The sequence below is a fragment of the Erythranthe guttata genome, chromosome 5 (assembly GCF_056151865.1).
Source record: "Erythranthe guttata isolate IM_541 chromosome 5, IM_541, whole genome shotgun sequence".
Lineage (NCBI taxonomy): Eukaryota > Viridiplantae > Streptophyta > Magnoliopsida > Lamiales > Phrymaceae > Erythranthe > Erythranthe guttata.
In genome coordinates, this window is record NC_142537.1 from 2,409,572 (window position 1) to 2,436,965 (window position 27,394).

The 27,394-nt window shown below is 34.1% G+C and overlaps 4 protein-coding genes and 1 long non-coding RNA gene across 5 annotated transcripts; 2 read left to right on the forward strand and 3 right to left on the reverse strand.

Moving 5' to 3' along the window:
* The first annotated feature begins 547 nt into the window (after window positions 1-547).
* Window positions 548-4,444, forward strand: LOC105966144 (myosin-binding protein (Protein of unknown function, DUF593)). Its single transcript, XM_012990702.2, has 4 exons — window positions 548-2,175; window positions 2,280-2,465; window positions 2,557-3,833; window positions 3,906-4,444. The coding sequence occupies exons 1-3, from the start codon at window positions 963-965 to the stop codon at window positions 3,816-3,818; spliced, it is 2,661 nt and encodes an 886-aa protein (XP_012846156.2). The 5' UTR covers window positions 548-962; the 3' UTR covers window positions 3,819-3,833; window positions 3,906-4,444.
* A 4,211-nt stretch (window positions 4,445-8,655) lies between these two features.
* Window positions 8,656-10,520, reverse strand: LOC105966809 (uncharacterized). The gene is made up of 2 exons (XR_016031228.1): window positions 10,043-10,520; window positions 8,656-8,934 (listed from the first exon to the last, which is right to left on the reverse strand). It is a non-coding gene; the product is annotated as an uncharacterized LOC105966809 (long non-coding RNA).
* Window positions 10,521-11,976: 1,456 nt separating this feature from the next.
* On the forward strand, window positions 11,977-15,417 carry LOC105966186 (cysteine-rich receptor-like protein kinase 43). The gene is made up of 6 exons (XM_012990752.2): window positions 11,977-12,294; window positions 12,405-12,541; window positions 12,654-12,867; window positions 13,479-13,713; window positions 13,985-14,135; window positions 14,699-15,417. The coding sequence occupies exons 1-6, from the start codon at window positions 12,231-12,233 to the stop codon at window positions 15,122-15,124; spliced, it is 1,227 nt and encodes a 408-aa protein (XP_012846206.2). The 5' UTR covers window positions 11,977-12,230; the 3' UTR covers window positions 15,125-15,417.
* Window positions 15,418-17,982: 2,565 nt separating this feature from the next.
* On the reverse strand, window positions 17,983-19,556 carry LOC148770419 (lignin-forming anionic peroxidase-like). Its single transcript, XM_088818523.1, has 3 exons — window positions 19,051-19,556; window positions 18,559-18,724; window positions 17,983-18,453 (listed from the first exon to the last, which is right to left on the reverse strand). Exons 1-3 carry the CDS (start codon window positions 19,468-19,470, stop codon window positions 18,065-18,067), a joined length of 975 nt encoding a protein of 324 aa, XP_088674649.1. The 5' UTR covers window positions 19,471-19,556; the 3' UTR covers window positions 17,983-18,064.
* Window positions 19,557-25,343: 5,787 nt separating this feature from the next.
* On the reverse strand, window positions 25,344-26,101 carry LOC148770420 (lignin-forming anionic peroxidase-like). The gene is made up of 2 exons (XM_088818525.1): window positions 26,067-26,101; window positions 25,344-25,936 (listed from the first exon to the last, which is right to left on the reverse strand). The coding sequence occupies exons 1-2, from the start codon at window positions 26,080-26,082 to the stop codon at window positions 25,551-25,553; spliced, it is 402 nt and encodes a 133-aa protein (XP_088674651.1). The 5' UTR covers window positions 26,083-26,101; the 3' UTR covers window positions 25,344-25,550.
* Between the last annotated feature and the right edge of the window lie 1,293 nt (window positions 26,102-27,394).

Genomic DNA, 27,394 nt, shown 5'->3' on the forward strand with positions numbered 1-27,394 from the left:
CTTAATATATGGCATAGTTCAAACTTTTTACATGTTTTTAGTTCTATCATTTAATATTTCACTAAATTAATAAAATTTTGCTAGTCTCGACAGTACTAATTTATAAATGTTTAACTGTATATAATATCTGAGCTAGTATCTGAACAACTGTCATATTAATGGGTAAATTACGACCAACCCCATGAGGTACGGTTATTAATGTGTAAATTACGACCAACCCCATACATGTTTGGGTAATTACAAACATCCTTTAATTATGAATCTTCTTACACGTTCATTCTTACGGTGTCAAATTTAGTGGAATTTTCTAGATTATATACAATATTCTCCAGTTTGTTCCCATTTTATCTCATTTGAGCTCTACATTTTGAAGTAAAATGATCGTAAAATGCGTCTCTTGGCTTGTAAACATTACATTGTAGTGCATAAAAAAAACTGCATTTTGCAAAAAATGGGTACAAACTAGAGAACATTCCACATAATCTAGGGTGGATGTGTAAGAAGATTCATAGTTGAGGGATAGTTGTAATTATCCAAAGAAGAGAGATTTTTCGTAATTTGACCTTACCTCAAGCTCAAGGGTGTGGTCGTAATTTACCCTATATAAAAAATGAAATAAGAAAAAAAAAAAATTGATTGTGTGATGAAAGTTCGTCAAATGTCTGAACGCTCCGTTTGATTTGTTAAACATTCTTTAATCTTTAATCCTCTCACTTAATTCTTTTGCTTCTTTTTCTAAAGTTGTCTTCTTTGGCTGTCTGCTGCTTCTTCAAACCGCCCGCCCTCTCTCTCTCTCTCTCCTACCTTCCGATTCTCTCTCTCCTCTTTCTCTCTCTACACCAGTTCAAATTTCTGCTCATTTCCCAATTCTCAACAATTATCGTTTCAAAATACATACAATCACCCCCTGTTTCTGTTTCGTCATCTCTTCACAATAACGACGCCCACCAGGTGTTTGAAACATGGCCGCAAACAGATTCGCCACCATGTTGCACAGAAACACCAACAAGATTACGCTGGTTCTCACCTACGCAGTTCTCGAGTGGATTCTGATATCCCTCCTCCTCTTAAATTCCCTCTTCTCTTACCTGATCGTCAAATTCGCCGAGTTTTTCGGGCTCAAACCGCCATGCCCGTGGTGCACGAGAATCGATCATATCATTGATCCAGCCAAAGGGAACAAGAACATGCACAGGGATCTCCTCTGCGAAGTTCATTCCAAGGAGATCTCCAGATTGGGGTACTGTTCGAATCATCAAAACTTGGTCGATTCTCAAAACCTGTGTGAGGATTGCTTGTCCCCTGTCCCGGATTATAAGGATAAATTGAATAATTTCGCTTTGTTTCCATGTACGAAGGGGTTCGGAGGGAGTGATAAAGAGAAGGTTGGTGAGAATGGGGAGGTGAGTTTGAACTGTTTGAACTGCTCTTGTTGTGGGGTGAGCTTGGATTGTGATAAATATTCGTCTTATATACTGCTCAAAACTTCATCTTGGGATGTTTTGGAATGTGCCCAGAAAGAAAATTACTTGATTAATGATTCTGATGAGAAGCTGTCAGATTTCGCTGAGGGAGAAAACGAAACGAAAGGGGATGATGTGGATTTGTGTTTGGAGGAAGAAAAGGGAACATTGATTGAGGAGAACTCGACTTTGATCATGAAAGATAAGTCTGTTCAAGTGTGCGTTGAAGAAGATGCTGGTGCTCCTGTCGAAATTTTCTCCGAGCAGCATCTGGAATTTTTTCTGGACTATAGTGGTAATAGATTGGTTCCGATTGAACTGATCGATTCGGTGACTGAAGAACATAAGAGCGAGGGGAGTGTTACGGTCGAAGACGAAGATAAGAACTTGGTTCGAGAGTTCAGACAAGATTCTGAAGTTCAGTTTGAAGAAAAAGAGGAATTGTTTGTGGGGGGTAGGAGCGGAGTGGAGAAATTCGAAACGTTTATTGATGTTGATATCAATGAGGAACCTAAATACACCATGTTGGAGTCCATGGAAATTGAAGAGGATGAAAATTCTCTGGTTTTTCATGCTAACCACTGTCGTTTGATGACGGGTGAGTTTGCAGATTTTCGAGCTTTCCCTTTAGCCAGGTGGCCTTCTCAAGAGGCAACTGATGTTCAAGAAATGGCAGGCTCGTCGTTGGAAATGCATTTAGATGTTCATACAGGTATAGATATATATATTATTTTTTTAATTTTTCAATATTTCTTCAAGAATTATCTCATAAGTGATATATGTGAGAAAAAACTATAACAATGCTTTTTTATATAGATAATGTAGCATGTGAAGAAGAAGAAGTTGCTCAGTCAAACAATGAAAATGAAGCAGATGTCTCAATTGGAACAGAAATCCCCGATTTAGATATAACAGATGAAATGCAAATACAAGATTCTGTTCATTCATATGATTACATTCACGAAGATCCTTCAACAAATCCTCACAGAGTATCTGATCATGGTAATTTCCGAATTCTTAACTATTATTCACCTTCCAATTCAGTTCCTTGTTGCACTTTGATTAAATCCAACGATTTTTTTTTTTTTTTTAGATACTTCTCAATTTGAGGAACACATGAAAGAATTACAGTCCTTATCAGTTCAAAATAGGGAGGATCATATAACAAACAATAATTCATCGTTCCATTTGGAGATAAACGAGCCTGAAGAAGACAAGGTCCCCGATACACCTACATCTACAGACAGCTTTAGTCAGTTGCACAAGAAATTGCTACTGCTCGAGAAAAGGGATTCGGGGGCAGAAGAGTCATTAGACGGGAGTGTGACGAGCGAATTGGAAGGCAGCGAAGGAGTTGTAACCGTCGAAGGGTTGAAATCAGCACTAAGATCAGAACGAAAAGCTTTGCAGGCACTGTACTCCGAGTTAGAAGAGGAGAGAAGTGCTTCTGCTGTGGCGGCTAATCAAACAATGGCAATGATAAATCGGCTCCAAGAAGAGAAGGCGGCAATGCAGATGGAGGCTTTGCAGTATCAGAGAATGATGGAGGAACAGTCTGAATACGATCAAGAAGCTTTGCAGCTTTTGAACGAACTAATGGTGAAGAGAGAGAGGGAAAAACAAGAACTGGAAAAGGAGATGGAAATTTATAGGAAGAAGCTTTTCGATTACGAGACGAAGGAAAAGATTAGGGTTTTGAGAAGAAGCAAAGATGGGAGTACAAGAAGCGGGTTTTCATCGGACAGTGATGGATTGTCTATTGATCTAAATCATGAATCGAAGGAAGAAGACGGGTTTTATAGCAATCTTAATACTCCTGTTGATGATGTCATCAACTTGGAAGAATCTTTAGCTGATTTCGAGGAAGAGAGGATGTCGATTCTCGACCAGCTGAAGGTTCTAGAAGAAAAGCTTTCTACTTTGGATGACGAAAATGCTAAAACCAACGGTGAAGCAAATGGGCATGAAAATGGATTTTCGAATCATCATCAAAAGAGAAGAATTGCTGGTCTGCAGAAGGGAAAATCGCTTCTTCCGCTTTTCGATGCGATATTTGAAGAAAACGGAGATACGATGAACGAGAACGGGAACGGAAACGAAAACGAAAACGGGTTCGATTCTTATGAATCGAATTTCGAAATGGAGGAAAACAAGAAGCTCGCCATTGAAGCGGAAATCGATCATCTTTACGAAAGGCTACAAGCGCTCGAGGCAGATAGAGAGTTTCTTAAGCACTGCATTAGCTCTCTAAAGAAAGGGGACAAGGGAATGGATCTTCTCCAAGAGATCCTGCAACATTTGCGCGATCTCCGAAATGTGGAGGCTCGATCGAGAAACTTAGGGGACAGTGCTTAACGAAGATTAATATCGGTAATTATTTCAAAAAAAAATTGTCACTTTACTTGGATTACATTGTTTCTGATATCCCTTTTGTTAATGCAGATTCCATTTTCAAGAAAAGGTCTTATTTTGGGGGTATTATTGGCAGACAAGAAGTTGAAGTCTGCACAACTTTTGTTTATTATTTCCTATTCATTTTGTCCTAGCATGCCCAAATTTTTGTGGGTATGTTTCTATTTGTCTACCCCCCCTTTTTAAGGTAAAAAGGGGGGTGATGAATGTATGTGTGTGTAGTCTAGTGGGCAGAAGTAGTTAGCCACTCTGTCATTTTCTATGTTTTGTGTGTTAAAGAAAAAAAGAAAAAAGAAAAAGAAAAAAAAAAAGAATGGATAAATCCAACAAAGATTCCATTTTTTCCAGGTTCTTAGAATTATAGCTTATCAGGTATTTTTAGGGTTAGAACATTTTTTTTTAATTTCAATTTTTGTTTTAAGAGGAAAAAGGGGGGGTAAGTAACTTTCTTTTTTTCCAGTCTTATATTTGAGAGTTTGTTTATTATTTTGGAAGGCTAAGTTGGTCTAGTTGTATACTACATGTATCCATCTGTAAGTATTTATGAAAATTGAGTGTGTTTTGTATAATGTTTCTTTTTGCTGTCAATTTTTTTATTTTTTATTTTTTATTTTTATATATATTTAGCAGAGCTGTCAAGTTTATACAAATGACCTATGAGTCTATGACCATGTTTGATGTTTGTTATTTATGTCAATGTAGTGAAAGTCAATTAAAAAATTAAGTAAAAGATTGCTTTCACAATGAATTGTGCTTTAAGCATAAACAAACCTTGTTCTTTTAGATAGATATGTCATATTATGTACTTTAGTTGCTCAATTAGAGCTCAATTACACAAAGCTAACATAATAGTTTACTGCTAATGACAAGTGCTTAACATTATAATAAAAATGAACTTAATAATCAATTTTTAATTTTTTTGGTAATGAGCCGCAAGTAACCAACCATATATGTACATTGGATAAATATACACTCGTAAACAATGTTATCAGAACCGGACCGGACACTAAACCGGATAGGCATTCGGGTCACGGTTGGACCGGTTCAACCGGGTTCGACCCGGGTTTTTTAATTTTTAAAAATTTAAATTTTGTAATTGTTTTTATTGATTTTAAATTTCAAAATTAATATATTTCTATCTATCTTTATATATTTTAAACATTTTTTTTCCATTTTAATACAATATCCCTTATTTTATTTTATTTTATTTTATTCTTTATCTCTCATGTCTATAATTTTCTCTCTTCCCACTTTTTCTTCTCTCCTTCACGTAGCCCCTCTCTATCTCCTCTCCCCTTCTCTCTCCTCTGTGAATTCAAAAATTCTTCTTCTTCCCTCATTTTCTTTCTTTTTCTCTATTTTCTACCATTTATTTCTCCATTTCCGGCATCCGTCCACCGAATTCAGCCCACGGCCGCCCATGTCTGCCCACCTGACCGTCTTTACAGCGGAGATTCGTCCACCTCCGGCCTCCGACCACCGGATTCAACCCACCTCCGCCCAGATCTGGCCACGAACAGCTGTTGCGACCGAGATCCGTCCACCATTATACTTGTTTTGATAAAAACCGGGGTCATTAACCGGTTCGCCGGTTTCCGGGTTTTGCCCGGTTGAACCGGGTTTCGCCCATTTGACCCCGGTTTTAGATTTTCCCGGTTTTGAAGTCCAAACCGGACCGCCTCATCGCCGGGTCGCGGTCGAACCGGTCCGACCGGCCGGTCCGGTCCGGTTCTTACAACATTGCTCGTAAACTACACTAGGCTAACCATGTGTGACAAGTTCGATAACAAGAACCTGAGTTAATTGACACGTGTTGACTTGATCCAACCGCCAGATCAGCCCTTGTGGGACACTACTTCGTAATCATTTGAGTACAACAATGCAGTATATTAAATTCATTTTTAATACATGTACTTTAGTCATGAAACTTGTTCTTGTCATGATTAACGAATATTTTGTAAGGTGAAAGAAATGATTACCGAATATTCTTTATTTTCTTCTTATTTATATAGCTGAGCTCAGTTCCGAGCACGAGCTGGTTTATGATATTGCTTAGCATGTTCAAATCTAATAGTGCAAAAGTTCAAGTAATGTTATAAAATGAATTAGGGTTTGTTGTCAACGAGTCGAACTCGCCTGTTTTGGCAGGCACGGGCTCGAGTTCATTTTGTCGAGCTCGAGCTCGTCGAGTTTTTTTTTTTTTTGTTTTTTTTTTGAATTTTCTTTTTTTTTTTGACTTTTAATTTTTTATTATTAAAAATTAGTTTGATTATAATTTTTTTTTACAAAATAAATCTGTAATTATGTATATATATATATATATATATATATATATATATATATATATATATATATATATATATATTTAATATTTATATTATTTATTTCTATTATATTTTATATTATTATACATTATTTAAATAAAAAATAAAAAATAAAAATAATAAGGCTCGCGAGCCGGCTCGTGAGTTGAAGAACAACTAAAAAATAGCTCGAGCTCGACTCGTTAGAAAGCTCAAGCTCGAAAAACTTGAGTTCGAATTCGAGATTTTCTCGAACCGGCTCATCTAACTTACGAGTCGGCTTAGCTCGTTCACCACCCCTAAACCTAAAATGAATGTATAGAGAGAGAGAATTTTCTGATACTTTCCATTTCTGAAAATTAAAACAGAGTACAAAAGGAACACTCGTGTGTGGGAATATTTCACTACAAATCGGCTAATACAATAATACATAAAGGACACGCTTCCATTAATAACAAAATAGAAATTACATAAAATAAAAGCCTCACCAAGTATTGCAATTGGGCCGGGTCCATTTAATCGGACCGAGCCCAATCTCTTCATTCATCTAAACGACGCCGCATCACTCCAAATCAGCCTCCGCTAAAACGCCGTCGTTTCAAGCTGTATACAATTGCACTTCCTCCTCCAATCATTCCCCAATACTGTTTTGTAAGCATTATCTATCTCCATATCTCCATCCAATCTTCCAAATAATAATGTAGGCCACGTATTAATATCTAATAATTGTAATTCACAATATAAATTTTTTGTAAGTTAATCTAAATATGACGTCATTCCAGATTACGTCATAAAAACTGATTTTTTGGATCTTTCAAATAAAATCCTTATGAGCCACTTGTCACACCGTCATTGGTTAGTTAAGGGTACTATTCCAAATTTATATCTGTACTAGATTTTAACAATTTTGGTATTTGACCTAATAAAATAAATCTTGTTAACTACTATAATACAAGTTAATAAGTATTAAAACATAAAATCAAATAGTAATTAACAGCATGATTTTTTATGTTATTTTTATTTTTTCTGTACACTAAAATCTAAAAAATTGAGAATTATATTATATAAAATGGGATTATTGTTTATTGTTTGTCTAGTTAATAAAAGTCCTTCGGCAACGGTGGACATTTCACACGTGCAAGGAATTATTCAGTAGGATTATATTTATAAAATTCGTAGCACATTATAATATTAATAACAAAATATTTGTGTTTGACTTCCGTTATATAAAGCTTTCATAGTACGTAAACCAAAGGTGACATTTAAAAAAATTGTTTATGAATATACATATATATTATAAATTATATATGTAGATGTTATTTATTGTCTTTATATACTGTGCTCATATGTTTAATAATGTAGTTTTAAATAAAAATAAAAAGTAAATATTGTTAATTGAAAAAACAAAGAAAGATAATAAGTGAGTGTAACACATAAGATAAGTGAACTTACGAACCGTGGCGTGAAACCAGAGGCGAGTGCTTATGGATAAACTCAAGTCAACCCTTAATCGAAAAAATTCTCAATATACCTATATATTTATTAAGTTCACCTAAATTTTTATTATTTAGTTCAGCCGAAATCCAAATTGACGCAAAAAAAAAATAAAAAAATCATAAGTTTCTTTTTTTCTATTTTCTGGTTTTTGTCAAAAAAAAATTCTAATTTTTTAAGGGCTCGCCCCGAACCTCTGAATTTCGTCATTCTTGAAACAATTATTGATCATATTTATTTACGTTATTTTTAATATATATTTGGACTGTCAATTAGACTGTTCTTACAACGATAGTCGATATTTCTTATTAGGATATAGGTAATTTCTAAGGGATAATTAGTTGGAACCCCCTTATTTGGAACTTATATAGATGGGGGTCCATTTTGTTAGTTCATTATAGCTATAGGTCCCTTGACCAATAAATATAATATAATTAAATTAAATTATTTTTTTATTGACATTAATACCTTTAATTATTATTTATATTGAGATAGTTAGTTATGGAAAACATGAATAAAATCCCACATTTCACTCTTCCCTTTAACTTCTCTCTCTTCCTCTCCCTCACCTCACGTATCTCTTTTTTTTCTCTCTCTTTAACTCCTCTCTCTCTCCTCACGCCTCTCTCTCTCTCTCTCTCTCTCTCTCTCTCTCTCTCTTTTTCTTTTTTTCTTTTCTATTTTTTATTTCCTTTTTTTTTTTCTCTTTTTCTTTTCTATTTTTACAACAACAAATTGCAAAATACAATTAGCACCATACAAAGTTACAAACTGCAATTTATAATAGCAAAAATAAATAGCAAAACAAAATATATTACGGAACCACAGACCATATGTCAAAAATATTATTTTACAAATGTCTTTTCACAACAACACAATATGGAACTAATGATAATTTGCTCAAACAACAGATGTCTAAGTTTATTCTTAGTCGAACAATATAAAATTTATTTAAAATATAAAATATGAAATAAAAGATGATATAACAAACCAACAAACCATTTTTATTTAGGAATAAATCAGTACATTAAATACAAAATATTGTAAGATACAAATTAATAGATACAAGCAGTGTTGCAATATAGTCGATGAACAAACTACAATCTATCATAATTGATTATGGTTGGGGTGATGTCATAACGGACAGAGTCTCGGCGTCCGACTGAATTCACAACTTCCAAACGTCATCCGGGATCTTCTAGAAACATGATCGTGTCAGTAGCATCAACCTCTAATGAATTCCTTGTTTGTTTTCTTCTCGCCTATAGTTGCAGCGACGGTAAAATGCGAGTTCAACCAAAAAATCTTACAATTATAATATGCACAAATTTGCATCAATGCATATCACAATATCAAAACACATCATAGAATCCCTATAGGAAAATACAATGTTCGAAATTGCAACAACGAGATGCAAATAAATACAATTACTATTGCAATATGCAATACATTATGAAACGGCAAAATACAAAAGAAAAAAAAAGTCATACACACATTAAGTTTAATACGAGTTTAGAAAGAGAACCAAAAAATATGTGAAACTTTTCATAGTTATTCTCAAAGAAGAAAAAAAACTAATATTAATTTGCAATAACGAGCTGCAAATTAAAATATGAAGAACTGCAAAAGTGAAAATCAAAACCGTCTAAAGGGACAACATCAACAAACTTCAAGTTGCAGACAACAACATAAAAAATATAAACTACAACAACATCAACAAAATAGTGGCAGCAACAACCAAATAAAAGTATACAAATAACCATATCCAAATGCAATTGTCAACAACAAACTGCAAAATGCAAACGATACAATGACAATAAGTTATTTTCAACAAGTATTTTGTTATGATAGATGAAACCATTTGTTAAGACACAAACTGCAAAATGTTACAGAAAAGTGCAACTTGTACTATGATAGCAACAAAGTCGAAATGAATTATAATATAAAAGTAAAATACGTATCATATAAGCAAAATCCAAAATAAACAGCAAAGTGCAAATTATACTATGCTAAAAACAAAAAAAAATCCAAACAAAAACCAATAAAATGTTGCAATCGACATCAAAAAATTATGTAACAAAAAACAACAAAATCAAAAGCAAGAAACCAATGATTTTTACAAAAAAACAGGTATGGTAACCGGGGTCGAAGAATCAAAGTGCAAAATACACATAAAAACAGCAAAATAAACATAAAACAACAAAATAAAAAACGAACAAAAAAAATTCTTTCCGGAAAACAAAGTTATTACATGTGGTCGTAGGCTCCAAATCTCTATCTTTCACTTCATTCATAAAAAAACCCATTGTATTTCGTCAATGAATCGCGATTTAAAAAAAATACAAAAAAATGCAATGTATAGCAAATTACCTGTACGTTTTCGATTTTGCGTCATCTTCTCGGTATCCAGATCTACAAACTCTCCATCGATCTCAGCAATAAGTGGCTATGATTACAGAGTTTGGGTTGAACGAAAGGGGGAGAGTTTTTGCATGTTTCAATCGACGAGACTTGCAGATTTTTTCCTTCGGTGGCGGTTTGCAGATTTACAACTTCTTCGTCGATCTGAGAATTAGGGCTATTGTGTGTGTTGAAAGAAACGAGAGGTGAGTTTTTGCAGTTTCTCCCTTTCGATGGCGGTGTGAAGATATACAACCCTTTCTGTCGATTTGAGAATTATGGCTATAGGGTGCTTTGAAAGAAACGAGAGGTGAGGTTTTGCAGTTTCAATCTCACGATTTGAGATTTGTTTGCCTATTTTTTAGCTAAAAAACTGATTTGCTGGATAATTATATTTAAAAGGGAATTTTCCTATTTTGCTGCAAAGGGCAAATCAGCCAAAAATATTAGTAGGGGGTTTTAGAAAAATAGGACTTATGACTTGGACTAGGACCTATATAATCTTAGAGTGGAGGGTGTATAAAAAATTAGAGTAAAAAGCAGTTTGCCCCCTAAACTATGACCCATTTTGCGCTTTGCCCCCCAAACAATTTTTTTTTGCACGTTTTTACCTAAACTCGAGTTTTTGTTGCACGATGCCCAAAAAGTGGTATATTCCGGCAAAATTCACCGGAAATCTGTGCACGCGCGCCACATGTGAAATTGATAGGGTTAAATTTGTCTATTCACTCTCATCCTGACTAAAAGTTTAATTTTTCCTTTTTCTTTTTTATCTCTCCTTTTCATTTTTCATTTTTCATTTTTTTAATCTGCCAAATCTCTTTCTCTCTCTCTCTCTCTCTCTCTCTCTCACTAATTCTCAACTTCTGTAAAAAAATTTATTCTTGTTCCCATCTTGCTTAGCCCAAATCCCTTTTGATCTCCTCTCCCAAACTCTTGCTTTTGTGATGGAGGATTTCCTTTATTTGATTCTTGTAATTTCAACTTTGTTTAATGAAATTTGTTACTTATCAAAAAAAAAAAAAAAAAAAATTCCTCCTCTCCGCCGCCTCCAATTCCCACTCCTTCCGCCGTCGGAACCCCTAATCAAGTCTACCAAAGCAACCCAGGACTCAACTCCGACAACGAGACCTATCGCCCAAACCCCAGCCCACAACCTCCCACCATCCCGTCGCGAAACGACTCCATTTCGGCGCCGGCAGACGAGGCTAATGGGGATGCGAAGCCGTGGAACTTGTGGCCGGGGAAGGAGCCCGTCAAAACGGCGGCGGCGGAATCGAAGAAGGAATGAGTAAAATTTGGAGTCTAGATTATTTTGATTGACGAGATGTTTGAAGACACCCTCGGCGGAATCGAAGAAGGAATGAGTAAATTAGGAATGAGAATCAATTTCTGTAAATTTTCTTATTCTATGTAGAATTGATTGAAAATCTTTTTATGGATGGAGATGAGGTTTAATTGCTCCGTTCGTTGCTCTCTGTTCTTTGGCATGGAAATGGGTCTGGGAGGTTGTTGGGGAAGAAGATCAGAATTTTCTTTTTTTATTTTTAATTTTTTTTTGTTTATTTTTGTTTTTTAATGATTAATTTATATTTAATATATAGAATTTTAGTGAATAGACAAATTTACCCCCACAAATCACACGTGCATCGCACATGATATAACATTCCGTTCAAAATCGCCGGAAAATTGAGTTTAGGGGGCACCGTGCAACAGACTAATGAGTTTAGGTAAACCCGTGTAAATTTTTTTTGTTTGGGGGGCAAAGTGCAAAACGACCACTAGTTTAGGGGGAAAACTGCTTTTTACTCTAAAAAATTACCCCAATTTATAATATTTGAAACAAGAATATAATTTCTTTCTTTTTAAAAATTAAACTACAAAAAATTAAAAATGAGAACCGTCTTCTTTGTAATAACATTTCTTTGATAGAAAAGTCAAAGTCAACGCGCCTCTCCAGTCTGTGTTGTTATCAAAACGCTGTCACCTGTTTGGTGCAGCAGCTAAATTTCACACGCAATTCATAAGAACTCTTCTTCAGATTACAACGGCAAAAACATTTCATTCATATTACTAATTAATAATCCCCAGAAAAAAAAAAAAAAAAAAAAAAAAAAAAAAAAAAAAAAATCTCGACGGAAAATGGTAGCAGTTGGAGATGAGTAAATCGAAAATCTTCCTCCGTAATCTTATCAAGCCCTTCAAATCCCACACAACACCAGGTCAGTTTTTTTTTTTTTTTTTTTTTTTTTTTTTTTTTTCTGGGCGGAAGCAAATCTGTGTAATTTTCTGCAATATCTGATGGAATTTGGTGTGTGTGTGTTATTTAAAGACGAAAACGAAGTGGATTTGCAGACAATTGCAGCAAAGGAGCAGAGGAGTTTCTCTTTTCAAACCCTAGTTGCGGCGACCAAGAATTTTCACCCCTCTCATAAGCTTGGTGAAGGGGGTTTTGGTCCAGTTTTCCGGGTAATCAAACAATTGCTACTCAGTTTTATTTAATTTTACTCTGTGTGTGTGAATTGGGCTGGATGATATTTGTAATTTTGTAAAAAAATTGATTTAGGGTTTTTATTTTTAGGGAAAATTGGATGATGGGAGAGAAGTAGCTGTGAAGAGGCTGTCGCAGAGATCGTCTCAGGGGAAGCAAGAGTTTCAGAATGAGGCAAAGCTTTTGGCGCGTGTGCAGCACAAAAATGTGGTGAATTTGCTTGGTTATTGTTTGCATGGTGAATTTGAAAAGCTTCTTGTTTATGAGTATGTGCCTAATCAGAGCCTCGACAAGCTTCTTTTCAGTAAGTTTTCTTGTTATTTATTTATTTTATTTTTTATTTCGATTTTGTATTGCTTTCTATCATGGGCTAATGATGCATAATGCAAGGTTCGATAATGTGTTAATGCAAAATTCAGCATCGTAGACGGTTAGGATTAGATTGGAATCTTCACAAATCAAACGTTTACATCTTTATTTATGTTTACTAGTGCAACACTTCAATATTGTGCTGCTATATTCTGCGTTAAGTAAACCTTAGATGTGATAGCAATTTACTTTCATCTGCCTGTAAGAGATTTGATTACCCACATGCATAACTGTGAGTGATTTTATAAATTTGTAACTTTGGGTAGAATGGTAATTTTTTAAGGCCTCGTTTGGTTGCCAAGGTAAGATTAGTCGATAAATAATCTAATGAAAGCCCAATTGTATTATTGGATAAAATAGTATTTTCCGGGTCGACCCGGAAGATATTGGGTAATTTCCCAAAACATCAAACAAAGTCCAATTATTTAGTTTATGATGTCTAATCCCCCCACCCCAACCAAATGAGGCCTTAGTAATATTACAACATGGAAGTGAGATTACAAGTTATATATACTGACATTACATAAAATCTCTTTCTTGTTTTAGAACCCGATACACGAGAATTACTCGACTGGAAACGGAGGCTTGACGTGATAACAGGCACAGCAAAGGGATTGCTTTATCTTCACGAAGATGCTCCGTGTTCCATCATACACCGTGACATCAAAGCCAGCAATATCTTACTAGACGACAAATGGGTGGCCAAGATTGCCGATTTCGGATTGGCTCGTCTCTTTCCCGAAGATCAAACGCATGTCCAGACACGTATAGCTGGCACTAAGTACGTGTTTTCTGCATTCTAATATTTTTTTTAAGGTTGTCTCTTTGTTGTTTGAGTTGGATTAACAAATGTCTAAACTAATTTCTGCGTGCCTAAATGCTTTCAAAAGAATTTGTCGCTTTAGAATTCCAATACTGGATTGGTTACATAATTTTCAATTCTACCCTTACATTCTCTCTTCTCGACTTATTAGTGGACACTATTATATTAGTCTAATCATGTACATTTCCCTAAAACCAAGCCATAAATATTGAGTTTCTTAATATTGCAGTGGTTATATGGCACCGGAGTATCTCATGCTTGGGAATCTTTCTAAAAAAGCGGATGTCTTCAGCTTTGGAGTCGTTGTTCTTGAGCTAATTAGCGGACAGAAGAACTCGGCTTTCAACCGAGACCCTGATTGTCAGAGCCTACTTGAATGGGTAAATAAAAACTTTGATATTTGACATTCTATTTGATGTTTTAATCGTAAATAAAAAGTCCCGAAAATTTCCGATTTTGGAACAATATTTTTCATTCCATATTCCGAAAGTTCCGATATTCTGTGGAACAGAATTGGAATATTATTAGATTCTGATTTCTAATCCGATTTTAATTTTCAAGAAGTCCGACTTGTTTCCAAAAATTACACTTGTAATATCAATATTATTATGTATTTTGTACTATAACTTCCGTGACCAGAAAAAAATGGAGTTTCCGAATTTCGCATTATGATCCTTAAAGTTCCGATTTCGGAACAAATGTTTTGATTCCAATTTCCGATAATCCCATTTTTGTTTTGGAACAAAAAAAAAATTAGTTTTCCACTTCCAAAAAAAAAAAATCGTTTTTTCCTGAAGTGCTAATTCCGATCTGATCTGTCCGATTTTGTCTTGCCATGTGCGTAGTAAGACAAATACAATCTATATACATTCATAAACCTTTTTTTAGTGTAAAAAACATCACTTCATATATTAAAAAAAGTTCCACCATGTTCTATATCCAGGCATATAAGCTATACAAGAAACGCAGAACCTTGGAAATCATGGATCCCTCATTGCTGGCATCAGCAGACAGAGAGCAGATAGCAATGTGTGTGCAGATAGGTTTACTCTGCGTCCAAACAGAATCGCATCTACGGCCAGACATGGATCGTGTGGTTGCGATCCTCTCGAGAAAACCGAGCAATCTCGAGGAGCCCACCAGGCCAGGTTGTCCTGGATCGAGGTACAAAAGACATCACCGCCCTAAGTCTTCTACCGGCGGTGCTGCCACGTCATCAGTTACTGGAACTTCTGACGTGTCGAGTTCTGGTTCGTTTGGGTCCACCACAGGTACGCAAACCGCCACGTCATCTGGAACTCGATCGAGCTATACGGGCCCACGTGTTGATGGCCCGCCACGTGGAAAGCGTCCTACCGTGAAAGATTAAGGGCATTTCGTTAATTTATATGTGGCGGGTGAATATAATATTTTTTTGTACATATGATGTAGTTGTGGTTGCGGGTATTTTTTGTTTGTTGATAGATTTTGGTGCGAGGGGGTGATATAGATATTGAATGCCTAATTATACGAGCGATTAGCTTAGAAATTCGATTATTGTTGCGCCGTAGAAAGAAGATTGATTTGGAGTAGAGGAACATATGTACTTTTTGGTGTCTAATAATATGTTGCATTTAAATGTTAATTTTTTTATTTTTCTAATAAATAAAAAAGCCTTTTGAATAATATTTTTCATTTCGAATATTGAAATTTCAGATTTTCATTTCGATAAAAAAGAACTGAACTCCAAGAACAATAAGAACAAGTAATTCATAGTGGTTCAGATCAAGAATTGATCCAACATCCACTTTGAACAACACGAACTCGATCGTTTTATTGATCAATTAACGGAACTCAGGTTCTATTATAAAAACAGATACTCGCAACAAATCACTCTCTCAAGAAACATCACCGAAAACTCTAAATGGGTTTCTCTCTCATAAACTAACTAGCCAACAAGCAGGGGCGGACCCAGTAAGAGACTAGGGTGGCCCCGCCCATGCAATTTTGAATTTATCTATTAGTTTATAGACTTTCGCCTCCCAAAAAAAATATTTTTATACACTTTTAACCCTCCATATTTTTTTTTCTTAAATCACCCAATATTCTAACCCCGCAAAAGATCATGAGTCCGCCCCTGCTAACAAGTGGCTTATATGCACTCTAAAAGATGCTAAGGTCCAGCACCTCTTGTCCACGTGTTGCATGTCACCAGAAGTTAGTTAACTCTTCACACTACAAAAGAAAAAAAAAAAATCTTTTTAGTGACAACACCTATTTTTTTTTACATAGTTAGGCAAAAAGTGTTGTTATTATGCTTGTCACTAACGGGATGTCGCTAATGCTCTATAGTGATAATAAATAAGGATTTAGTGACAACAAAAAGATGTATTAGTGACAATAAAAAGACGTTGTCACTTAATGTGTGTATTAAGTGACAACTTTTGTATTTGTCACAATTGGGGTGTCGCTAATGCAATTTTTTCTTGTAGTGGATCGGTTGTTTTCCAGCTTGTACAGTCAGCTTTCTTCAACCAATCAGATCCGTTCTTGATCCCTTGATACTTCATCAATCCTTTAAAATTAATTAATTAATTCGAGTAAAATTCTATTGTAACAACTATTACAGTAGAACCTCGATAAATTAATACTCGATAAATTAATAACCTCGCTTAAATAATAAATTTTCCCGATCCCGACTCGGGGACAACGTGCTAAATTAATAATTCGCTAAATTTATAAGATAATACACTTTCAAAAATTTTAAGAAGCCCCATATAATATATAAATTAATAATGCATAAAAATAATTCTTAAATTACATGGTACAATACATACTTCACATATCTATGAAGGCTTAGTAAAATATAATTTAATTGTCACTTGTTTCTTGTTGAAGTTCACATTACCATCAATCTCATCCCTCACTTTTCTTAACATGGTTAGAATTTTTGGTATAGTTTTCTCATAACTCAACAGAAAATTGTTCAATGCCATATCTGCTTTAAAAGTTTCCGTTTGTGAAACGGGCTCTATAGTGCACTAAACTAATGGTACAATGAATAATATACACGTAATTTAAAAAAAAAAATGTATTATTGAAAATAATAATAAAAGTAATTTCATAAATTAATAAGTTATTAATTACTCCCTCCTTCCCATATTATTTGTCGTTTTGAGCTGATGCACACGTATTAAGAAAACCAATAAATGTGCATGGATTATTGAAAAATCATAATAAAATGACCAAAAAACCACTTTCATTAATTGTTTCACCTAATTTTATTAATAGTAGTAAGGGCAAATATAAGAAAAACACAATAAATGCTTCATTGGAAATTCAAAGTGACAATTATTTTGAAATAAATTTTTTTTTCTAAAAAGACAAATAAAATGGGAAGGAGGGAGTAATGTACTCCCTCCTTCCCTTAATATTTGTCACTTTTGCCATTTTTTCATATTTCAAATTATTTGTCATTTTACTATTCCAATAAATAATTAATTGCATTTTTTTCAATTTTGCCCTTTCTCACTCATAATTAATTGAAATATAATTATTTAAAAATCAATTAATGGCATGAACATTTTAGTGATTTACTATACTTTTTGCTACTATCTATACATATTTATTGAGTTTCTTAATATGTGTGCAACTAACAAAAATGACAAATAATAAGGGAAGGATGGAGTATAAATTAATAATTATTAATTTATCGATAAGTTAATATTTCGCTAAATTAATGAAATTTTGATGGTCCAATTGTATTAATTTATATTAATTACTATCAATCATGAAACAAGTAATTAATAATTAATAAATTAATTCACCAACCATGAGAAGTAAAATGACCTTAGCTTAGCTAGATGTAGGTGTGATACAGTAGTTTTACAACAAATTAAAGCATATTTTTATTTATATATATCTACAAATTAGTCAATTTCTTATATCATAGTTGTGACTCTTGAGCAGCAGCTCTAATTTGACCTTACACACAAAAAAAAAAAAAAAAAAAAAAAAATGATAATTAATAAAATGTTTATATTCAATATTAAACAACTGGAGGAACAAACCCAAATTCACTTCAAGTTTTATTTCTTAATTTATGATCCAACAATAATTGATCAATAATAAATACATACAACTTACAACAAATGCATGCACTAACATTAATTATTCCACACAAAATAATATAACACACACACACACAACATGCGAGGTACGGTACGGTACTCGAGGACGACTGGACGACGACGTGGATAATTAAACAAACATTTAACGCACTTTGTGCTTTATTAATACGACGATTAATATAATTAATCGATAGAACTCTCTAGTTGATTGCGCTGCAAACCCTTCTTATGATTCCAGCGCTTCCGAGGAGGGGCGAAATCTCGGACATTTTAATCATTGCGTTGCCGAAATCAGTCGAAAAAGTTCTAGGGTTTGTGCTGTACTCCGAGACGATGCTAGTCGTGGCACCGGTAAGAAGTATCTGATCCGATTGGAGAAGACCCCTTCGCAGCACAATATTTCTGAAATAATTATTGTCGAACGAGTTAGGTGTCACCAAATCGAGGGGGGCCAAATTTGCGTTACCCCCCGTCGTCTGAGGGCACCGGCGTCTTCTCTCGCTGGCGAAATTGGGATCGATGTCGGTGCCGTTGCTGTATACTCTCGCACGGAACAAGAAGCATTGGGCTTGACCTATTGTGTGTGCTCCTGCATGCATGCATGCACGCACGTACGTACGTGTATATTAATCATCGGTTAAATTAATTATATAACGATATGTAGTACTGATTATGTATAAATATATATAAATACCTGATAGGGCTACCATTTCCCTTGTATTGAGTCCCTTATTTGCGAAAGCTGAGATGAGATCGTTGAGACTGCCAAACGGATTCGGAAGATCGGTGTTTGCCTGCGCACGGTTCGCCGTGGTCGAGTCTCGTCTCCCTAGCCTCACCGTCCACGACGGACCACTAACCTGCACACACACATATATACATACACAAATATTAATATATATATATATATATATATATATATATATATATATATATATATATATATATATATATATATATATATATATATATATATATATATATATAGTAACATCATATAATTACTTTATATATATAGAGAGAGTTTAATTTATTGCATATTCTATCCACGTGTTGTACTGAATTGTCAAAAAAGTCATCGTGTTATAAATATTAGCGAAAATGAAAATCAAGAATCTAATCTAATGATTAGTTATTCAAGAAGTGATACTATAGATATAAATATAAAATATATATATGCACTTACAGCAACGGAAGCTTCTCGTGCAGCTAGGGTTAGTACGTCGGCGCAAGAAACGACACCGGGGCATGCACGCTCGACGAGAAGTTTGGCCGCGTCAATCACTTCGTACCCTCTCGCGGAATTATTATTCGGGATTGCGGTTTTCTCGGACTGAATGGTGGGGGTCTCGTCCAATAGGATCGAAGCATCGCAGCCCTGAACGAAGCAGTCGTGGAAGTGGAGCCGAATGAGCGAGGCCGCCATGCGCCTCTCACGTGACACAGCTGGCCTGATTGAGTTTCTGATGATGGTGATTGCATTGGGGCATGTTCGGTCGTAGAATGTTGCAGACAGCTGTGCTTCGCTTAGTGGAAGTACGACGAAGATGCTGAACAGAAAGATCGCCGAGAAAACGGATTTTTTTATCGAAGCAGAAGAAGCCATTATTCGAAAATTTAATTTTGGAAATATAATTAATTGATTAATTAATTAATTATTTGATTTGGAGGTGAAGAAGAAAGTTGATGGAGAAGAAAGAGGTTTTGCTGCTGTATTTATAGGTGTACTTCTTCAGTCACCGTTCACGGCTGAAGCGCGTTGCGACCACGTAATTTATTTTATTACAAAACAATATTGTGTTATATTTAATTAATTTATATTTTTGTGAAATTTTATTTAGTATGTATGGGACTTGGTCTTGGCGTTCTGTTAGCTAGTACTTAGTAGAGTTTTATTTATTTATTTTGGAATATTGAAATGGGTATTTGTCAATATAATGGATATTATACACATGCTGATAAATTATAGTAAAAAAATATTTAAATAAATACACATGCTGATAATGAATATATGAAGGTGAATGGAAACTCGAACTCCATACGTATATCCATGTTTATGTATATTTAATTTATATTTAATTAGTGGATTGTATTCTATTGTAAATTTAAATATACATGTATATATTTATATGATTTTTCTTAAATCAATAGAGAAAAATATCGGTTGTACGTATTTCGACGAAGAATCTGTACAAACTTGTGTCGACGAGAGCCAAAAAGTCTGAAATTATAATAAAGTTGAGTTTATATACTGGATAAACCTCTCGAATAATAGCTTGCAAATCATACAAGAGACATCAACCACACTAGAATAATTATGTGTGACAAGCTCGACCTGACCACTACTGTTGGCAAATGGATTCGAATTACAATTTTTGACCAATTTAAGTGATTAATTGTAATCTCCTAAGCTAAAGAAAGTTTTGTATAATTTGATCAAACTAATTAGAAGATCAAACAGGTCTTCATTTTATTTTTTATTTTATTTTTACTTTTTAGAGAAAACAAATATTTTTATAAAATCAATAGTTGGTGACGATATTCGAGTTTAAAACGTTTATTCCTAATTTTCCTAGTTTGACTTTTCATACCGTTATATTGCTTATGACAATTTTTATATAATAAATTGTTTTTATTTTTGAAGTATTGGGAATAGGTCCAGTTATTAATATTCTATAGCAAGATGCTACTCAGGACTATCCCTATTCACACACATCTAATTGCAAGTGTCAATTCTCTTTGAAAAATATATATAATTGTTCAATTAGGATTATAATTAATTAATCATGCATGAAAATATATAATTAATAATTATGATTTAAAATAATAAAAAATAAAAAATAAAAAATCTTACGACCCTTATCATCTAATTTGTCCCCACGAATCACCATAACGTGATTTGGTAGCAATACAGTGTTGTTGATTCGATTGGAATTTAATTACATGTATAATACAAACTAATTCATCAAAATAAAAATAAAATAAAAATAATAATAATAACAATTCATAATAATTGCTACAATTGATAATTTTAGAATTTATTTATTGTAAAATTCGTCGATCTTAATTAGCTTAATAGAGACAGTTTATCCTCTACTTGACATGATCTTTTATGCATGGCGGACCCCATGACAAAATATTTGCGGTAGCAAATTTGATTTTTATTTCCTAAAAAAGTTAAAAATAAAAATTGATGAATGGTTCAATGTTTTAGGAATTCTTCGGAAAAAAATATTTTGGGAATTCAGGGCAACAACATCCTCTAATTATTTTTAGGGATATTTTTATTATATATAAAGATAGCTAAAACATTATTAGTTTTAATTAGTATATACACCGTAAAATTTAGTTAAAACAACATAAAATTTCATCAATATTAATTTTCAATTGTGTGAATCCATGCACAATTAAATTATTGAGCCAATAATTTCATTTCTCTAAATAAATCGAGCTCAATTTGGGAATCGTTCTCAAACTCTACTATGTTCTTCGAATTTTCGTATAAGAAAAAAGGTTACAAAAAAATTATATATTTGAACCCTAAATTCCGAATCTAATAATCAAAATTATGCATAATAATAATCACTTCCGATCCCGTGAGATGTCGGTGTAAACTTCGTTCTCCAAGTTACATTAACACCGAAATTTGAAATAACAAATATAATAGTACCATTTAATATAATTAACAAACTTTAATTGTCAATATATGGTAACTAGTAAACTAATACATTTAATTGAAGGATGCATGGTTGTGTGGAGCTTTGAACAAGAACGTTTCTAAGTCAAACGAGTTTATTGACAAGCAACTATTTATATATAGCTAATTAATAATCAATAGTTTAATTAAATAAATAAATAAATCAATACAATTAAATTAATTAATTAAATATGAATAGAACCATTATAATTTGATTCTATCAAGAACCAGTTGTATTCAAATGCAAGGAAAATTATGACTTCGTTTGAAATTTCCTGTTCAAACCTTCAGAGGCAAGTGTCAATTTACACAATATTATAATATTAATTATACTCCTTAGTTATTTAATAAACCTACTTTTGAGCTAACTAATTCCAGTAATTATTGGATACACGTGGAGGATCGTTACAAGAAAAAGTCCAAACAGTGATCCATGTTTTGTTTAATTAAAGGGGAAATATGCAAAACCCCCCTCAAACCATAAATAATATGAGTTAAACCCATTTGACTTTTAAGACTTTTCTCCACACCCAAAGTCCAATTTTAATTAGTGAAACCCCCCCTCAACAACTGTGATAAGACGAAACTACCCTTATCAGTAGTTTTTAAAATAATTACAATATTTATTTTCCATAACCGTCTCACGTGATTGTAGGATTACATTAATTCTCTCTCATTCTCTCTCTCTTTCTCACGCAACTTCACTCTTTTTTTTTTTTTTTTTTCTCTTCTTCAGACCCATAATCCTCCACCACTCGCCAATGTACACCACTCAGCCGCACACGGCTCCGGCACCGGCGCCGGGTTTCGATTCTCCCTCCGAAGAGCGAACGAAAAAAGAGGAAAAAAATCAAGTTTTGAGATGCAACAGTTTTCGTGCAGAGGCTAGATCGGAAGATCTAACCGTCGGATCGGGTTGATATTTTTACACAGGATTCATAACACATAAATCTAATTTATGAACGGTGGAGATCGGAATAAGACTTCTCTAAATATAGATCGGATCTTAAAACTCGCTGCTGGTTTTTGTTACTGAATAATTCAGGACAGCTAGTTTGGACGCGTTTTTCGTGCAATTGAACCGTTGGATGTGGCCGAAATTTGGATAGAGTATTCGGAGTATATATTTTTATATACTGTACGGAGGAGATTGAATTTGGTGCCCCCTAGCTCCGGATATAAATTGTGAAAGTATCACAATTTGGTGAGATTTTTTTTTTTTTCATTTTTTAGTCTTCACTTTTAGAGATTTTCAATTTAAAATTTGTTGAGGTCATTTGTGTTTGATTTTGATATTCCAATTGTTGTTAATTGTTGTTAATTAGTCATTTTTTTCGTTGAATAGTGCAGATTCATTCAGCAGAATTATTCATATAGTAGTCACATTCTCATGTTTTTTTGTAGTGTTGCACAACATGTCGTCAATCTTGATGATTGTGTTGAAGTATGGAGGGTCGTTTGGGGTGAAGATATGTCAGGGTGAATTTGTGTATGAAGACCTCGTCGACTCCCATCCCTCTCTCTCGTTATTTTTCTATCTTTATTTATATTTTTCGATTTTTTTTCTTCAGATCTGAACAGCAGTAGTAACATGACTATAGTCATATTCGAATATGACTATAGTCATATTTATGTATTTTTCGAATATGAGTGTAGTCATATTCGAATATGACTATTGTTGAATATGTTCTATCTTCTCGTTTTCAGGTTGACTTCTAATAACAAGATTCAAATTGTGATTTTTGTGTGGATGTTGATTGAATTGATTTCGTAAATAATAGGGAATTTTCGTTGTTTTATATGATTTGGTTAACATGACTATACCATATAATCGGAATTTTTAAGTTTAAAATGTAAAAAACAACAATATAAAGAAAGAATATGACTACAGTTTATAGTCACATATAGTCATATTCAACCATAGTCATATTCGGCGTTGCAAACCTGTCGAGAAAAAAATTTCAATTTTTTGTTTAAAAAAATTTAAAATAATTTTTTTATTAAAAAATTAAAAAAATAAATGACTAAATAAAGTCCGAAAAAATAAAAAAATAAAATCCGATTTTTTTTATTTTTTTTTGATTTGGTAAATTTTTTTTAGGAATTTGGAAGGTGATTTTTAGGAATTAAATTGTTGTTATGGAAAGAGAGAAAAAAGGAATAATTGAGATAAATTATATTAGGAGCAGTTTTATTAGGGAAAGTATATAATTAGACCTAATTAGCGAGATTAGGTGCCTCATTAATAGGGATTTCGAAAATATTGGATAATTATATAAAAAAAGAAAACGTGATAGGTACTAAAGGGTAAGATTGGAAATAAATATTTTAGGGGTTTTCACAAAGGAAGAATTATGGTATGGAAATATCACTATTTTTTATCTATAGGAGGGGTGTATTGCTAATGACCCTTTAATTAAATAATATGAAAATATAAATATATAATTTGAAAGTAAAAACAAAAAAGTCTGTAACAAGAAGTTATCCAAAAATGGACGCGATCCACAATCAACATCACATGCATCTTGGATAAATCTTCTTTATTAATATTTATTCTTAGGATAAAGGTAATTACTATTTGGTTAAATTACGAAACCTCCCCTGAATTTGAACTAAATTACAAAAAATGCCTCCACCTATCCGTAATTACTAAAATTCTCCCGACTTTTGTTTCGTCCATCTTACACCGATCCCCTTTACAGTGTGATTTTCATGGAATTTTTTTTATGCCAAATAATATTTCCCGAAAAAATGACAATTCTACCCCTGCAGACGTGACATTTCTTTATGCTATTTTTTTAAAGGGAAAAAAAATCAATTAATTTAGTGAGTGTTTTTTTCTCTTCTTCTTTACTTTAAAAAAACCAAGAAAAAAAAAATTGCCACTGAAAAGATGAATTTGCCTCATTGACTATTAAAAATTCAATTTTGGGTGCAATTTGAATGGTTTACTGTGATTCCAGTTTGCAAAATGCTATTATTTTTTTATGACGGTGCAAAGTGACGAAAACTATATTTTAAGGGTGCAAAGTGTAATTAAGCCTTGTTAATTTAACCTATAAACATATATAGTTGGTCTATTTAAGTTTTAACTGAGGGGGTAGAAAGTCAATGGTAGTAAAAGTGTAAAACTGTCACGCAATTGCTTTGGATTTAAGCTAAAATCAGAGACGACTTTTAACAAATTCAACGCTTTCCTACAAGGTCCAATGTCAAACAACCATGCACGCAAGCGCATCTGACAGCTAATTAAGGGACAATTAATTAATATTTTAACCATTAATTAAGCATCTTTAATATGCCTGGTTCGAAACATAATTTTCATGCATGAAAACTGATTTTTGTGGAGTAGAAAACTTGCTAGTATTTTGGTACATGGTTAGTTTGTGCGGAAAATGGAACGGAATTTTTTATTTTCGTCGATTGCAATTCGGATAATTTCAATTTAGATCAATATTTTTCATTCCGAATTTCAAAAAAATGATTTCTGATTTTCCGAAAATCGGCTATCCGCCTATTTAGGTTTTGTGCATGTCTTCGTAATTTACTACATATCTATATTGATCTGGGCCAGTTTGGACACACACATACACCAAGAACACACACTCCACACATACAGACACACAATACACTCAACACGTTTCTATGGTGGCCAAACGAACCCCATCATATATTATACTCATTTGCAATATTGTTTCAATTCATTAGTGTGTGTGTGTATATATATATATTGAAATATTGAAATGAATAAAACTCTATATATATATAAGCAGACAATGATATATAGAAATGAAAATTCCATTATATTAATTGATTCATAAAATCAAAGATTACATGGAGGGATAACATAACAAGAAAATACAAGTAGTAGTGTGAATGAATATACAATTATTGAATGATGAAATAATATGTGAGATAAATATCAGCTTATTTTGAAAAATACATATGAATTGCATACGGATCGAATAACAAATTAATTAATGAATGAACTAGTTGATTGCGCTGCAAACCCTTCTGATGATTCCAGCTTGTCCGACAAGGGGCTGAATCTCCGACATTTTAATCATAGCCCTCGCGAAATCAGCAGCAAAAGTTCTAGGGTTTCGGCTGTAGTCGGTAACAATGGCGCTCGTCGATCCGCTTAGAAGTATTTGATCCGTCTGGAGAAGACCCTTTCTTTGCACAATGTTCCTGTAATAATTGTTGTCGAACGAATTCGGTGTCACTAAATCAAGTGCCGCCAAATTAGAATCGCCGCCGGTTTGAGGGCATCTTCGTCTTTTTTCTTTGGCAAAGTTGGCGTCAATGTCGGTTCCGTTGCTGTATATTCTTGTACGGAACAAGAAGCATTGTGCTTGACCTAGTGTATGCGCTCCTGCACATTCATTCATTCAAACACCATATTTATTATTAATAAATTACTCATTTTTTGTAATTAATTAACATAAAATTAATTATGTATATATTATTAATATGATTAATTAATTAATTAATTAATTAATTACCAGATAAAGCAACCATGTCTCTTGCATTAAGTCCCTTGATATCTGATGATGCTAAAATGTAGATCACCTGGGGTAGTGTAGAAAACGAACTGGGAGAGCAAAGCGGATCAGTAGCTTGACAACTTGATGATCCTGAGGTACCTGCGATCATAGAACACATGAACTAAGCCGGGGGTTGATCCGGCGGAAACATCTCCGACGCTCAAGTCAGACGTGCTGATCATAGAAATAGTCCAGAGAATACAATTAATAGTATTGCTCAGATAATAGGACGTACCTTAAGGAATGAGTTCAAACCTTTATTTATAGCTTAGTTGAGATTGTCGGGCCCAAACCTTACTTGAAGGTGATTGGGCCTCAGTGATAGTGGTCTTCGATATTGGGCTCGTGGCCCAGTAGGTAAATAATTTGTAGGCCCATTGGGTTGGGCCAATTAGGCATATCATTAAGCCCCCCACTCTCGAGTCGATGTGGGGGCCATATTGAAATGGGTGACAGATCGTGTCGAGAGTAAAAATTGTAGTAGTCGATGGTGTGCGAAAACACGTTGGAGCGTGTGTCGGAGGGGCGTGAATGCGCGTTGGCGCGTAGCGTGACCAAGTTGTCGCTATGTAAGTTATTTGAGTTGTCAGTGTTGTCCCGCGACGATGTAATAGCGAATTATCTCCTCGTGGGAGTTGTCTCGTCGCGGGGTAATATAGTTGATCGAGTTATCTCCTCGTGGGAGTTGTCTCGCGATAATGTGGTAGCACGGATCAAGTAATCTCCTCGTGGGAGTTGTCTCGTCGTGGGGTAATAGAGTTGAGCGAGTGGTCTCCTCGTGGGAGTTATCTCGCGATAATGTAGTAGCACGGAACTAGTATTCTCCTCGTGGGAGTTGTTATTTATCGACATTGTCAATGTTTTGACGCGTTGCTTGTATGTGTTTACATATAGCCTTGTGCGTGATGTACTTGAGCAGGGGAATAGGCTCTCAAGAGTTTTTTATGGGGATCGTGCCCCTTGTTAGACCTTGTGGGTCGTAAGTATGTTTGGACCGTGGCCACGTTTTAATGAAGGACCCGTCGAAAACAAGTAGATAAATTTTGAGTAATCAAGCTGGCCAGGCTATATAGATTCTCATAATATCTCTAACTGTTTCTAGGGTTATAATCGTGCTAACTTGAGTTTGCGATTATGTAGTGCATTGCGAGCGAGTTGTCTCTTCGAGAGAGTTGTCTTGCAGCGAAGTTGTAGGAGCATTGGATGACGCGCGATTGAGGAGCGTGCGGATTGAGGTTGCTCTGAGCGAGTTGTCTCCTCGTGGGAGTTGTCTCGCAGCTAGTCTT